The 16,658-nt window shown below is 44.3% G+C and overlaps 1 protein-coding gene across 6 annotated transcripts in view; it reads left to right on the forward strand.

The window, feature by feature from the left end:
* The window catches only part of NECAB2 (N-terminal EF-hand calcium binding protein 2), a 161,585-nt gene that overhangs the window by 143,767 nt on the left and 1,160 nt on the right, over positions 1-16,658 (forward strand). For 4 of the 6 annotated variants that reach the window (XM_072980537.2, XM_072980538.2, XM_072980535.2 and 1 more), the window contains 6 exons: positions 1,106-1,224; positions 2,268-2,347; positions 9,301-9,360; positions 12,047-12,159; positions 13,557-13,634; positions 15,793-15,884. In XM_072980537.2, the coding sequence (XP_072836638.2) occupies positions 1,106-1,224; positions 2,268-2,347; positions 9,301-9,360; positions 12,047-12,159; positions 13,557-13,634; positions 15,793-15,884 (542 nt within the window). The remainder of the gene's footprint in view (positions 1-1,105; positions 1,225-2,267; positions 2,348-9,300; positions 9,361-12,046; positions 12,160-13,556; positions 13,635-15,792; positions 15,885-16,658) is intronic. The other 2 variants (XM_072980536.2, XM_078380460.1) reach the window with 1 other exon arrangement.

Below are 16,658 nucleotides of genomic sequence, written 5' to 3' on the forward strand. Positions count from 1 at the left end.
GGCCAGGATTTCTGGGAGCTGAAGTCCAAGAACATCTGGAAGCCTAAGTTTAGGGATCACTGATTTAGAGTATGCACAGAGAGAGTAAGCAGAGCATGATGAATTGATTCCTTGAAAGTTGTCCAAGAAATCCCACCCAGCTCATACTTAAAACCTCATCCTACAGAGCAACAACCATAATTGGGTGCAAATTTCTGCTCCTATCAGCACGAAAGCATAATTTGCACAATTGTACTCAATCCTGAGCCAGTTCCTCCTGAACACTGAATGCGTCACACAATTTTGGATAACTTTGTCACAGCCAAGAAAGTTGAAGACCTAGAAAGAGCAACTTAAAGGCAGGTCCACATTGGGAAAGATCAATGAAATGGGATTGTGAGTGATAGATGATCAGGGTGATGGTTTCTCTTCCCCAATCCAGGGGGGGGGGGCTGTTTGAACACAGTTCTTGGTCCAGGACAGAGTTTAGAAGTAACTAGTTTAAATAACAGATTAATTTTTGATTAATAAAAAATCAGCAATGAATAATATAATCAGAAACTGTAAAGATACTTTTTAGATGTACTGAGTAACACCAAAGTTACTTTGATGAAACAAGTAACTGCTACTTACTCTCAGAAACTACTTTTAAAAGATGTTTTAAAGGATTTTAGAGGCATTCTGTCAAGAATATTTCAGGTTTTCTGCCATTCTCTTAGGAATTCTAAATGACAAAGGAAGTTTTCTTTGGTTTTGTTCTTTTATAAATATTTTCTAGATGCTATAGCAAAACTAACCACTAGGGGGACTAGACAATATATCTTTTTATTTTTCTGGGCTTTGTCATGGACAAGGCATCATGTTAATCATGAGCAATACAACAAATTGCTTGTGCAATCAGAGCAAGGGCAATGATGATGGCAACCCAGCGGCTGAGAAGTAATTAGTGATACAGTGAGTTCCTCTTTAAAATGTAACATTCCAAGGCCTGTTCCAGAATAATTCTAGGGCTGGACGGGTAGATCCTGGATATGCTTAAGGAAGGAGTATTTACCAATGGGATAAATAAACAACAACATATTTTTTCCTGCATTTTCATGAGTTTGTTTATTCTTTTCTACTGTAGAAACTTGCACAGTAAATCGGGCCAGAGTGCCGTGGATACCTGGTATGACAACCCTGTGCCTACCTATCCTCCCAACAACAGAGTCATGAATAAAGAACGCAGGAAAAGCTTCCAAACGGGTGAGTGTTGTGATGAATATCAGGAAACGAACCTTGATCAGACCGGTGGCTGTCTATCAGTCCACGGAGATCAGTGGAAGGTTGATCAATGGGTCCTGGTGACAAGAGATATTCTTCTAAGAGTTGGAAATCTCTCTCAAACCTTTGGCTTGTACTGCCCATCAGACTGCGGGAAGGTGATGCTTTCCCAATAGTGTGATGGAGAAAAAACCGTAGAGACCAGATTGCATTTGTATTTCAGAGAAATAGGTGAAATATCCCTAGGCGTGGATGAGCAAATGTAGATCTGTGGAACTCGGTGCCCATGTTTCTCCATCCAAATTTTGATCGGAGGAACGGGATGGCAAGGGCACTATTTAACTGTATTTATTAAAATCCATCCATGCTAGTTTCGGAGGTGCCTTCTAGCCATGTGCACCCATCCTTAACTTTATTGTTAACAAAAACTAGGGTATGATAAAGTTAAGGATGGACACACGACCCTAGATTAGGACACTTCTTAATTTAGCACCAGAGGAACCTGTAGCTGGCTGGATAACTTAGTGATTTAGGTCTCCGGCTGTGCAGCCAGAGGTTGCAAGTTTGATTCCCCTCGGTGCCTCCTGAGAGAAGAGCCAGCCTGGATGGCCTTGGGCAAGCTGCACAGTCCCAGGGCACCCCCGGAAGAAGGGAAGGGTCAACCACGTCTGAGTACTCTCTGCCTGGTGAACCCTGAAAAGGACTGCTGTAAGTCAGAATTGACTGGATGGCTTATTGTTAGGAAAACGAACTGAAGTGTTGTTTTCTTCACACAACAGCTTTTTCCCCCTTTTTTACAGTGTTAAAATAAAGAAGCTGGGATAGGAATATTTCATCCCAGTGACCAAGCTGCCAGGCTTAGACTTCTAGGGAAAGAGATGTGCCCTCGGGCAAAGCTCCGTGTGCCCCGATTAGTTTACGGCCCTGCAACTGACAGGCTGGATGAATCAAATGGCCACAAGCCGGGCCCTTCCTTGCCCAGGGCTATTTTCTGTCCTCATCAGAGCATGTCTTTCTTTCTGCAGCTTCTTCAGACACCAAGGAAGAAGGCTTGGAAGCTCAGATCAACCGATTAGCAGACTTGATTGGAAGACTGGAGAACAAGGTGGGTCAGAATCAGAATCAGGGTGTTCTTTCTGAGATCGGCAACTGCTTATAATGCGGTGCGAAATTTCTTGATATTGTTCTGCTCTTGATATTGTTCTGTTGTATATTGGTAGATAGTTGAGATTACTTTTGATTTTCAGAGGAAGGAGTATTGATCAAAGATTTGTTTGGTTTGCCTCTTATTTCTACCAGACATTGTGGTGCAATCTTGCTCATCAGTGTTCTTCAGCTACTCATCGTTAATGCAGGATTTTTATATCGCAACTTGATCAACATAGCTTGTTTTTTCACTCTTTTGAAAACTGGCCCGCCTCATTAGGGTGTGACCTTCTGGAATCAGGATGCTGGTGCCTAGACATGCTGAACAGAGACACGAATAGGCTATGTCCAAAGTTTTAAAGTTTTCATGCCTGCGCTGTAGGAATAGATATGCCCTGTATGAAATTGTATGCATGACACAACTCAGAAAAAATACAAGCAGCACCTTATTGACAGGCTAAGTAGTGAGTGGGAGGAGAAACTCACAGAATAGGGAGTGGTGGGGGGGAGAGAGAAGAGAAAAGAGAGGGGGGGGGAGTCATAGATGCCATAGCAGAAACATTGCCCTTGAATTTTTGTAAAGCAAAAAAGTGAGGAGGAAGACCAGAATCAATGCAGACGAACATGTTGAAATGAAAAAGTCATGTAAAGGGCATTATGCAAAAATGTACCATTGGCTACAGAAGAACAGAGGTGTGCATGGCCATCACCAAGGTCTCGCATATATGCATGGAATACAAAGGAATGTTTGCTTGTAACATTTGCTTATGTATGGCAGCAATGCTGTTGAAATTCTCCTTGCCTGCATTTCTCCCTGGAGTTTGAGTTTGGAATCACGCAGGTGATTCCGAAGCGGGCGGTCTTTTTCTCAAGGTGAAGCTAGATGTAATCAGAACCATTTCAGTCCTTTGTTCCGTTCTTGCAATTTCCCCTTTTTTCCCCTTCTGACGCCATAGTTCAGGCATTTGTGGCAACTCAACATAGGAGAAGCAATGCATTTTCTCTACAATTAACTCATTATCCATCCTACAGTGGGATTTCCACAGAAACGCATGCCTCAACAGCAAGACTTTCAAATTAAACCTGTGCTTACCATCCCCGAACACAACACTGTGAATTAGGAAAGTATATCTTTTTTTTTCTCTTGCCCTCACAAGTGAGGACCAGCCACTAGAATGTTCTTCTTGTCACTGGTGAAATGGTGGGAAATTTCCTGAATGACGTTCTATACAAAATGGCTCAGTCACCAAAATTCGCTGAAAAGTACTTAATATACCATCTGGTTTGGCCCTCAGAGAACAAACAGCCTTCCAGGTTAGCCAGCCTGAGAGAGGATGTTAACCCCCTTTGCCAATGTTTCCAAAGTAAGACTCAGAGTCCGGTCCTGCTGATTAATTTTACATGGAATAGAAGGGGGGGGGCACCACTTTTTAGTCTCCTTCCTTCACAGGCCAAATGTCTTGGGCCAGCCTTGCAGGGGTTGGGGGCAGGACCAGTAATTGCAAACTTTCACATCTTGCAGTCTTCTTTGGAACTGAATGGATTGCTGTACCAAAAAAAAGCAGATAGCCTAGCTCTCCCTAGACCTTGCACAATCTTGGGTTGGTGTGTGTTCATGAATAAAATGTTATAAGAGATGGAGGAGAATTTTCTTAGTCTGCCGTTTACAACTATTTTTCCCCCTGTTTTATTTTTTTATGACCATATTCCATGTCTTGGATTAACACGCAGAATACAACCCAGTCATCTTTTGGACTGCATGCTATTCCAGAGGTAGCTGTGCAGTTCTTTGCTTTTTTTAAAAAAAATTGCACATAGACGTGTGCATTAGACAAATCTGTCTGCGAAAATGTCTAGAAAAAGGAATGTTGCATTAGAATAATAAATGCACATTTTTATGCATTGAGAAAGGTGGATGAGGAAATTGGAGGGAATGGATTTTAGGGGGGACTTAGATGCAAAACCGACACCGGCCCAAAACAGATCAATACAGTTACGCATGCATTTTGCTTGTTGCCATCGAATAACATCTAATTCTTTGCACGTGAGTTCAGGAGCAAATAACTATTTAGCTTGGCAGAGCTTACTCCCGAGAGAACTGACTTGCAGCCATTGGGTCTTATCTTACATTCACGGACTACTTAATGTTATAAAGCCAAAATGAAGTTGTCGGCATTCAGCTGTCATCCAGTTCCTCCCCTTCTGGATTTTTTTGTAATCACTGCAAAAAAAAAAAAAAAGACAAAACTCTCCTTTGTTCAGCTTGTCTTTTTAAAAAATGTATCACAAGTGGAGCTATGAAATTGTGCTTTATTGCATGTGCAAGAAATAGGTTTATCTCTGTGCTATTTTAAAGGTGTAATTTTGTTAGCTATTTCAAACCTGCCTTCTTTCCTACACACGCAAACACAAAATAGGGCTTTCTTCCCTCTTATGGTCTGTTTCTCTGATTATGAAAATAGGCATTTTACAAATAGCTCTATTTCCATGTTACCGTGTACTGTACAATGAGTGTACCAAATACGGTCTACCCTTCCTAGTAGGTAAAAGGAACATATTTTCTCCTCTGTATCCACCTAATCTGGAACAGGGTTGGGTCTACTGTGGCCCTCCAGATGGGATTTGCCTCCAAGTCCCCTCGATCTCATCCAGTGGGCAGGAACGATGGGAGCTGTAGTCTTACAACAGAATTGCTGGATAGCTCAGTGGTATACATCTCTGGCTGCACAGCCTGAGGTTGGGAGTTTGATTCTGCCCCCCCCCAACCCAGCTTCCCTGAAAGGGGCTGGACTCAATGATCCAGGGGGTCCCTCTCAGCTCTGCAGTTCTAAGATTCTTATTATTTTAAATTGAGAGTCACGTGTTTCCTTATCTTTGGGCTCCGAGTTGAATTTATTGACCTGGCATGAGTCCTGTCCTCCCTTGATTTAAAAGCCAAGGTGGTAGCTGTCTCTTGAATGAAAGATTTATTTGAAAAACAGAATTGCCCAGCAATGTGTTATCAATAATTCAAAGTGCTGTCCGGTAGCAAAGTCATGCTTTGCTCCAGATTTGCATGGATATGCACCAGAGATTGAATTTCTCAGGAACTGGGTTGGGAAGCAGACTCTGAAGAATCGCACTTCTAGTAGCTTGTGAGACACCCATAAAAAGCAAAAAGTTTGGTGGTGGTGTGTGTATCAACACAAGTTGTGTGTTCTCTTATGCTCCTTGTTTCCAGGCAGATTCATGCTCCTGGAAGCGGTGGTCTCCCTGCGGGAGAAGCCATAGTTTGGAAAAGTGTGTGTGTGCTTTTTTGGAAGACAGCTTCCAAAATTTTGAAGTTGTAGTCCACAATAATCATTTTTTCCCAAGCTGTGGGAGAGGCCAGGCAGAAAGACCACATGGGACCTGAGTTCCCATCCCTGTTTTAGTTCCACCGATGCGTAGACCTTCAAACAGGTTGGAACCATTTGCCGGATCACCGTTGAATAAACGGCACCTGCTAAGATTTAGGCCCTCCCTAGGAGAACATTAAGGGGGTTTAGATTTTTCTAGGGCACAGGACAGTGAGATGTGCAGCCTTAGGAGAGGAAACATGTTAAGGGGAAAGACAGTTGAGCAAAGCATCAGAGCAATTGCTTTGAAAGTGTCTAAGAGCTGCAGTACAAGCAGACCATCATCATCCTTATTGAAGAGTCTGCGGAGAAAAAGACCCCATGGGATGCTTTCCCTGGCAAACATTTGCCATGAATTTCTGGGACATTCATTCCTAATGTTCTACACTGCCCATAAATTGCTTCAGAAGAGATTTTTAATCCACAAAAGCTTGGATTAATTTAATTTTTTTTAAGTGGGCTTATAAAGGTGTTGCATTTCTCCACATCTGTATTGTGTAATGACCACACAGCTTCGTTTGAGTTTTTTTTTAATTTTCCTAGTCAGAGGTAAGTCCCAGTGCATTGGGGGGGTCTTACTCTTGAGTAACGCTTGGGTTGCGACCTTCTGAGGTATCAGAGGGCTACATGAGTTCTCCCTAATCCCACTGGGAGCTTCTTCAGGGCTTGTAAAAGTTACTTTTTTGGATTTCAGCTCCCAGAGTTCCTCAGACAGCAGAGCTGAAAGGTGCTCTGGGAACTGTAGTTTGGAAATGTCCCATTTCCACACCCTCAGCTGCTATTCTTCGAAGTGTCGTGTTCCCCCCTCCCCAGCTGCATAAAATCATTGTTTTATTTCTTGGTAGACTCTCTTTTTTTTCCCCCTTGAAAAATTAGGACAGTGCATGAATAAAATTCCTGCAACGTCCATTGTGTGCCAAAGGAGGAATTCTGCCATTTTAAGCGGTGGACGCCATCGCCCCAAAGAGAGTGCAGATACAAAACGGGTTGCAGAAGAGATTCATGGATGGGTGTTCCAGTGCAGTTATCTTCTTCAAATAAAAGCAGACAAAAATCAACCATCCCCAGGCAGCCCCATTGGACTGCAGGAACTTGCAGGCTTCTTATAAATACCAATTTGAGAAACAGCCCCTTTCAAGGCACTGGCAGGGAAAAGCACAACGAGCAGGCTACGGTGCCAGCCCAAGTATTACGTGCTTTTTTCTCTCTTTCTCCTCCATCGTGGGACTTTGTTAGCAGTGTTAATGTTAACAGTCAACATAATGGCAATTCAACGTGTTAAAAACTTTCCCCCCTCCATCTCGCGCACTATTAACAAAATGTGTTAAGACTCTTTGGCTAACTTTTGAATGCCTGTGGGAAATTCCCACGCCTCTACGTGTCCGGGTGGCTTTCTGCATAACAGCTCGAAATGGGGGAAATCTTCAGTGACTCCCTAGAAGAATCAGAATATCACATTCCATTTGTGTTGTCATAACGACTGGGGCCCTCTGTAAAAAAATAATGATCCTTCTAACCATAAATTTAGATACTGGTTGTCTAGACAACATACTATGCTGAGGGTGGGGGGGGGCGGTTGCTTCAAGATCACCATGGTGGGGCTTAGATTGCACGTGCACCTCTGAGAATTATTTTGGGAACAAAATCTGCACCTTGCCAGGCCTTTGCCCCGTTGGCAGCAAGAGGATTTACACTGAAATTAGGAGGACATGAACATATGAGCCATCCTTGAAATGAGGGAATGTGTGCCTCGCTGTTGTGCTTTTCAAAACATCCTCGAAGGGTCTTCCCAATATTATAACAGTATGGCTTGGGAGGAAAGGAGGTGTTCTGCCTCCTATCCCACAGCCCTGCCTTTCCCATTAGTTATTTAAGATTAGTTATTTGTTCTACAATGCTCAGAATCCTCTAGCCAGCTTGGCCAGTGGAACTGAAGTCCAAAAACTTATTTTTCCCATCCCTGTCCATGATGCAATGTTTGAGAGGCCCTTCAGCCTTAGTAGAGTTTTGGGGTCAGGGCAACGAGGAGAGGATGGGTCGTTGCTTTCTTGAGAACCTCTTTATATTATATTCCCATAGCTTCGTAGCAGAGGGCAGAGGGTTAAAGCCAACTATATCAGCAACAGGCAGAAGATATACTGGGTCCCTATCAGTAGATCTCCACACAAGGAGGAGACAATCAGCAGGAGTTTCCATGTCTTAATGGCAAAACCAAGAAACTTTGTCCCCTTCAATGGATTCCTAAGATCAAGAAACAGGTGGCAGATCACTTTTTGAAAGACCGTTGTCCATCTTAGTCATGGTGCTGTCATTCTCTGTTTCCCATTTCATCTTGATCCCATCTACACTTACCATGTATAAAGGGCATGCCTTCATGAGGATGGTACCCTAAGCATCAGAGAAAGAACTTGCTAAAATAAATCTTTTTGGCCTTAAAGGTGCCAGAAGAATCTCTCCCCCCACCCCCAACCTGCCTGTTGTTTTTCTATATAGTGTTAAAGACATTCATGTTCCAGTTTTCCTTCCAGAGGATCAAGGAAGACTTCAGTGTTTTCTCCAATCCTCTCGACCGTGCTGTGCAATAGGGCCAGGGTCCCCCTGTCATTTCCATAGCAGAGAAGAGATTTGAACTCAGATCTCCAACAGCTTTGTCCAGGGTTCAAAACAGCTGCCCCCACCCTAGTTCCTATTGCCAGTCCATTCTCATCGCTCTTCATGGACTTAGATATTTGCAAGTCAACAGAGGCTACAAAAATGCCTGCCGTCTGTCTATGGAGGCTGCCTCTTCCAATTACTTAGAAGCATCTGCCATGTGAGGCTTCGGCTTGCAAAGCACACCGGCTGTCTTCCTTTCCCCCATTAACACCAATCCAGGTGATTCACGGGGTTTCTGCTGCAGGTGGGGACAGAGTTGCCCATAGGGGACCATCATTTCCTTCCTTTTGACGCACATCACACTGCGAAGGGAGGCGTTTATCACTCTCAAAGCCATGGGAGAAAGGAAGGAGTCACCGATTAAGTCATCGATTTGTGTTACGCACTAGGACAGCACATTTTAGGCCCACGTGGATGATCCGATGCCTCAGTGCGCCCTCCTTAAGAGTAGCCACCAGCTCAGAAATCCAGCAGCAACAACCCACACAGCCAACAAGTGTGAGAGAGAGCAAGAGAAGGGAGGAAGCGAATCCATCTGCCTCTTAGCCCACCTAATATGTTTTTTCTCATCTGAAAATGAGACGGTTTTCGCACACAGCTGTACCAGTGTGATAACAGCTGTAAGTCCCATGATTCTGTCTCACGCATGCTGGGAGTTGTAGTTCAGCGAGGGACTCGGAATCCTCTGCCAGAAATCTCTTATTTCTGGATTCCTGCTGCAGAGAATTCTTCACGCCTCATCAAACAACAGATCCTAGAATGCAGTAGGATTTTATCAGGCGTAGCTGCTCCCTGGAGCTTTTGCTGTGCACCCACATCCGTTCCTGTGCCATGGCTTTGCCTTTTAATGCATATATATGTCTATATGATTCCTTCCCAGCAGACCCTTTGGTTTGACCTGCACCAACGATTGTCGGACAGCGACAACACAGCCTGTGCGGTGAGTAATCACAGAACTCTGCCCTGTCTTTAAAAAAAAAAAAAGACTATGTTTGTGTATGTGAGTTACCAGGATGAGGGAAGGCCTGGTTCTTCTCTCCATTCATCTCAGCCTCCATCTAGAATAACTCGAAAGGTCACTTCTCCTTTGCATGAACCCAGAGATGTTTAATGAACATCTTCCCCACATTGGGGGGTTGCCCATCCCACATCGATCCTTCTTATCAACATGAAACGTTATCTCAGCCATGGGGCCCAATTTCTCTTTCCTTTGACTCACAGAGATGGAAGCCAGCTACCACTTTCATAGGATCCGGAAGGCTTGTTGTGGGTTTTTCGTGCTGTTTGGCCGTGTTTGGAAGGTTGTTCTTCCTAATGTTTCGCCAGTCTCTGTGGCCATGGGCATCTTCAGAGGACTGGAGTAGGAACTCTGTCTGTGCTCTGGTGCAGTTTGTGGGAGTTCTGACCCCTGTCCTCTGAAGAACACAAAGTTCTAACTCCTGTCCTCTGAAGATGCCCATGGCCCCAGAGACTGGCGAAACGTTAGGAAGAACCACCTTCAGAACACAGCCAAACAGCCTGAAAAACCCACAACAACCATCAGATCCCGGCCGTGAAAGCTTTCAAGCTCTGGAAGGCCTCCTCCAGGGGTGACTTACTACCAGATTTTAACCATTATAATTTAAAGAGCGTTCCACGTTCAACAACATTAATGCAAAGTAGAAAACTTGGATAGTACAAATGTTGCAAGGAGCAAGCGAAATGCACGTGGGCGTTCTGGGTGGTCAACGCAAAATCATAATTCTGACATATTTAGCCTCGCAGCTCTGTTGTTTCTCCCTGGTTGCTGTTCTAGGGATCAGCTCTCCCTTGTGGCCAGAGGGAGAGAGAAGAAAGCTAGCTGTTGCAGAATATTTAAAAATCCCTGAATCAGACTGATACCTTTTCTTTGGGCATTAACCTTTCCCATCCTCTCCACTTATGTATGTTGTTAAAGCTCTCACATAGTCCTTTGGTCTCTTGACATACGTTGATCATAGAATCATAGAATAATAAGAGTTGGAAGGGGCTTATAAGGCCATCCAGTCCAACCCCCTGCTCAAGGCAGGGATCCAAATCAAAGCACATCTGACAAAGGGCTGTCCAGTTTTCCCTTGAATACCTCCCAGCGCTGTAGCACTCACCAGCTCCTGAGGTCATGGGCTCCATTGCTGTACTGCTCTAACCATTGAGAAGTTTTTTTCCTGATATATTCAGCCTAAATCTGGTATCCTGTAGCTTGAGCCCATTATTACATGTCCTAATAACACAGCTGAATCGGCCATCTTAACATTTTTAATTAATCGTTTTTCTTACTAAATGACATTAATGCTCTCACATTACCTATTAAGCCTGTTACATCACTACAAAGATGGGACAAATGCCTGTTTTTTCTGATCTAAGCAAAACACAAGTTTTCCCCTTGTCTCGACTGTGATTTCAATGGCTCTTTCCTCCTTTTGTCATGTAACTTCTAAGTTACGTTTATAGTAGCTGTTGCAAGTGTTGAAGTAAGAACATAGGCCATTAGCGCTCATAATGGATTATTAACTGGAATGTAACTATTTCATTTCTTTTGAGTAACAGGAAAGTGTTCATCTTTTCAAAACAGGAACTATAATCTTTGCTAGCTGCTTTTCTGGCGTTTCAAATGATGATTCTAATTTTGTTACCTCCCCAATTTTCTTAGTGCAGAAAGAGAAAAGGGCCTGTTTTCACTGCCCCCCGTATTAGCTAATGCACCACTATTAATAACTAATGTGCTTTCAAGCTACAGTTATTGTCAGCAATGCTGTTGGCTTTGGGATGTGAGCAAGGTTAACCAGGGAAATTACTTTTCTAATCAAATCCAGCCGCTTGTGATTAAAAAAGCAACTGGAGTATGAAAGTGGTGCCCGAAAATAGCTTGCCGTCACAGAGCAAAAGCGTGTTCGTTTTTCTTCCCAGAGTGTCTTATCTGGAGAAAAGTAATATTCAGGATTCAAAAAAAAAAGTGGGGAGACTGAGGATCCATCTGCCATTGTGTCGCCTTGTATAGACAGACCGCTCTAAAACAAGCATGGAGCTTTGAAGAATTATTGAAATTTAAAGGGAGTTGCATTTGGGTTAATGTGCCATGCTTCATTTGCAGCCGAGAGGTTGTGCATACTGCGCACCCAATCTCAGTATGGGTGAGAGTTATAGGTGGGCTTCATTTACAAGTCTGATCCTTCAAGCATCAAGCAAGGAAGGAATCTCTAGAGGGGGAAAAACTTACTCTTGTCATCTTAAGGAAAAGCCCAACATCTCTTATAATTTCCCGCTCTGTCTCTCTAGCCACCTACACCAAAGCAAAGCAGGCTGCTTCTATACTGCTCCCTAGTGCTTAAAGCATCCTCTGGGCAGTTTACAGTTGAATTGTGCGGGCTACACATTGCCCCCACATCCAGCCGGCTCGATTTGCCAACCTCAAAAGGATGGAAAGCTAAGTCAACCTTGAGTTGGTTACCTGAGTCCATCCAGATTGAACTCAGGTTGTGAGCAGTCTTGACGGCAGTACTACAGTTGAAACCCTGTGCCACGAGGCTCCTACACCACACCACCAATTCTGAAGCCATTCAAGGCTCATGGATATTGAGCACCTCCTTCTGCTTTTGTTTCTGCCTCAGCATCTCTTTTTGGTACGAACGGAGATGAGCGTCTCCCAGAAGCACCTGGGAGAGTTCTGCGGCTCTCTCAAGCAGTACCTCAAGACTGTGGCCGGGGAACACGACTGCTTCCAGTAAGTAGAAATGTCTGCATTTCAGAAAATGGGGGGGGGGTTGCTGTTAGAGGCAAAGTGCTATTATTGAGGCAAGTTTCCATTAGCACTGAGGAACACCTCTGGAAACCTCCAAATCCTAGCAGGGCTTCCACCTACAACAGGGGTGACTTAAAATCAAAACAAGATGCTGACTTTTTTTTTTTTAAATGGGCCCCTTGTACCTTTGTTGACCGGGGGGGGGGGAGTTTTTGTCTTGTTTTGAGAACGTCATTCTATTACCCGGTAGATTAAAATAAATTGACCACTAGGGGGCCATAAGGCATTAAAATTTTAAGGTTTAAAAGAAGTTTTACACCTGGACTGTCCCTCCTTTTTGGAAGTCTTGGGCGAACTCTGCTTCTCAGAATCTGACTTCCTTGTTTGTTCACTCAACAGAGGCGGCTGTTCTTTTCCCTACCTTGGATGGTTCGGTGCTGTTCAGGCCTTAGAGAATCGCAGAGATGCAATTCCCTGTTGCCCCATTGCTGCACCTCACTGCTGCCTCGTTAAACTAATGACCAATATTCTGCATAATGTTAATACAGGCAGCAAGGGGGGGAAATTAACCTATGAGTTCATTTATGCAGAAGCAGGAGACTTTTCATTTATTCCCTGAAGCGGTTTCAAGCTTCATACAGTTACATAAGGGACATGATCCTGTTGTTTAGTATAGCAAATCATGCTAGAATGGACCCATTGAATCAATGGGGATTTCCTGAGCCTATTCTTCTGCAAGTTCCACTGGTGCAAAAGTGCCTTGCTCTTAAGTGATTTGCAATGCTAAACCTATTTGAATCAATGAAACTGATGGAGAAGTTGACTCCCTAAATCCCCACTGAGTCAGTCAGACCTACTCTAGTACCATTTACTACCTTAAGCAACAAGGTTTCAGACAAAGTAACATTTTCTTTTATTGACCCTGTCTTAATGAAGTATGTGTACCTACATTTGGGGTGGGGAGGGGTTTTGAAAATATATATATTGTTTGGTTAATATATATCAATTGTTAATACAGTATATATAAATTGTTAATACAGTATACATAAATTGTTTATTAAAGCCATGGAATATATATCTATATCTGTATCTATATCTATCTATTTATAAATGACTTCATGGCTTTAAAATGGCCCCCATCCATGGTTCATGTGAGAGAAGCTGGTAAGTTGACACCTAGTTTATATTAATATATAACACTCTTGTCCTTGATAATCATCATCAATCATCCTCTTAGAACTGCAGAGCTGGAAGGGATCCTCTCGATCATCTAGTCCAGCTCCTGTCAAAGAGGCTCCATGGGGGAATCGAACCCACCACCTCTGGCTTCACAGCCGGAGACCTAAACCACGTCTTGACCTGCTTCCTCTCTCTTGCAGCGTCACTGCAGTGAGGCTCCCTGATGGGGTCACTTTCATTGTGTACGAGTTCTGGGAGACAGAAGAAGACTGGAAGAGGTAAGTGGGACGAGGGGAAGGGAGGAAAATTCGGACTGAATTCACACATCCTGTAGCACCCTCATGCAGATAATCTGTCAGCTGGGTGGCTCCAAGCTATTGGAAGGGAGATCAGTTTCCATGGCTGAAATTGTCTGTCTTTCTTTCTCACTTGCTTTGTGGGGGAGGGAAGGCAGACACATGGCTGAGGAAGAACAAGGAAAAGGCTGTGTGGTGCCCACAATGACACAAACGATACCCACTCTTATACTACTTTATAGTATTTGTATACTGACTTTAATACTGTTTTTTAATGGTGTAAGCTGCCTCGCGTCCTCTTAAAGAGAAAGGTGGGGTAAAAATATTTTCAATAAAAATAAATACCTATTATTGGACCACTTAAAAAAATCAAAGAGCAAATTTCATGGATGAAATCCACTTCCTCTGGAACTAAGCATACCCTCTTTGTAGACCGTGCAGAAAAATGGTAGACAAGAGTGCAAAAATGGACGATACTTGCTTGTGAGGATCCACATCTTCTGGGGGGGGCTCTAGGCTTGAGATTTTTACGCCCCTCCTCCCAAGAGGTGTAAAAAAAGGCTGTCAATTACCTTGTGATTTCCCCTTCCAAACACACACACATTGCATGCTTGAAATGTAAACAGATGGGTTTTTTTTTTTAAGCTGGGGGGGTCACACTTTTAGTGAAAATGGGGGGGTGCAAATGTGAAGGCCAAAAGAGGTTTCATCTCTGGGGGAAATGAGGGATAGAAGTGGGAGGATGTTATGTGAGAGTGAGGTCCTTCCCTTTGCAATGGGACTTCAAAAAAATGTTTAATGAGATGGTTTTCCTGCTCAGCCTCTTCTGTATTTAGTGTTATGCAGACAAACTAACTGGAGAGAGAGAGAGAGAGAGTCTGGGGGGGGCATCTGTCCTTTACTTCCCTTCCGAAATTGTATTCATTTGCTAACTGTGTGGCCAAAGAATCTCACAGCACTTTCTCCCACTAAAAAGCTCCCTTACTGGCTTCACTGGAGTTCAGCTGCCTACCTCGGTCAGCTGGGTGGACAGACCCATTTCAGCCACGGAAATTGGTCTCCCTTCCAACTGCTTGGAGCCACTCAGCTGCCTACATCGGTCCCCCCAGTTGCTCGGAAGCTGGATTGGCACAGCTAAGAGCCCCCGAGCCAAGTTTGTTTTCTTAAGAATGTGCATCTATCTTCATTCTTAAATCTGGGGTGGGCAAAAAAATGGTTTCGAAGCCCTCCCCTGGAGGCTAGCCCTTCTTGAATCATCTGCCAAGCTCATAAGTCACTGCTGCTCTCCTCCGCAACCTGGCCGGGTGCCTTATAGTCCAGCAAATACGGCCCACCTGTGCCCGGGGCCTGGGGGGGGCTCTCAAGGGGCTGCCTTCATTAGGCTGAGGATCGGCCAAAGCTCCATGCACATGGAGTTGTACTACAAAGTGGGTAAGGGGAGAGGCAGCACATGTGGGGGAAAAATACCCCCCACCCCTCCACTTTACTATTTCAAGCACTTCCAATGTTCTAAGAGCTACACAGGTAAAATTTTTACTGCAACCCCCCCACCTCCTCCTCCCAAACTTTTAATGGCTCAGCAGGTAGGATCTGCTGGGTGTTTTTTTTGTTGTTGTTATTGTTGTTGTATTCCAGCCTTTCACAAGCTGGACGCCTTCCATGTATGACTGGAGATGATGCAGATTGTAGACCACCACATTTGGGAACAGGCCAGCTTGCAGGAAGTCTCTGTAATCTTAAACACACAAGGAAGGTGTCGTGTTTTGAGATGACCAGTACCCTTGGAGCTAGGGGAAGGGGGGCAGTATATAAATAAATAGCCCAGGAGTTCCCACACCACTTTGTCTCTTCTGGATTTACATGAGCATTGGCACTCTTAAGTACTTCCTTCCTCCTTTTCTCCCTCTGAGGTCTGTTCCTGTTTCTTCTTGCTCTTTCATTTTCAGACCTGCCTACCTCAGAGTGAACTTTAGAGACTGAGTTTAAGGATTCTTCCAATGACATTTTCCTAACGGTTCCTGTCTTTCCCATCTCCTCTGAGTTACAGCTTCCAGACTATTTCTGTTCAGCAGTCCGCAGGCTGCTTCATTCCACCTAAAAGTTGGAAGTCGTCCTAACATTTTTCTCCTCTTTTCTCTAGGCACCTCCAAACTCCTGCTTGTAAAAGCTTCCAGCACGTGAAAGTGGACACACTGACTCAGCCAGAAGCAGTTTCCAGTGTGTCTGTGCCAGGTATGGGGCCCAAGAGCTTGGCAAATAAGGAGTTAATTAATGTAGAAATAATGTTTGCGCTAAGCTGTGCGGTATTTGGGAAGCTTGTAGGGTACAACGTCGGTTTGGTTTCCTGCCTGGAACTTGTGCTGTTTCAGGGGGATTGGGTTGCCTATCATCCTTACTGTGGGGGTGCAGAATATTGCTCCATGTTTTGTCACAAGGCTGAAGAACTCGGGCAGAACAACCACTGCTAGAAGCAGGAAAGTGGCTCAACCGCAGAGCTGAAAATGCTACGTAATCCAGCGCCAGGCTCTGCCGGCTTCTCAGAGTCAATGAAGCGATCTCTCTCAGCTTAAGCCCGAGCCAGATTCGAAACAACCCCAGGAAGCGTGAGAAACACAGAATCCTCATAGGGTTCTCCATTACGGCTGCAACCCTGTGATTACTGAGTGGGAATCTAGAGGCCGTGGTGGCTGGGGACTCCATTCCAGGTGTGGATCCATTCCAGGTTTTATTCTGTACTTCGCTTGAGTGACTCAATGTACAGGGACCTGTTTGGGGGAATTCAGCACTCTGGAGAGCTCCTATCAAGGCCACAGCACTTCCAAAATGGGAATTACAGGTCACCACAGGTCTGTATGGCTCCAGGGTGGTTTAGATGGTCTCCTCCCAGCACAAAGAGACAGAAGCCTGGATTTAAGGGCCCCCCCCATCCCTGCAGACACTTCAGCTACTCTTCTTTGTTCATCCTTGTTGGTCCAGAATCTGTTATGGTGAGAAAGCATCTTGCTT

The sequence above is a fragment of the Pogona vitticeps genome, chromosome 10 (genome assembly GCF_051106095.1).
Source record: "Pogona vitticeps strain Pit_001003342236 chromosome 10, PviZW2.1, whole genome shotgun sequence".
Classification (NCBI taxonomy): Eukaryota; Metazoa; Chordata; class Lepidosauria; order Squamata; family Agamidae; genus Pogona; species Pogona vitticeps.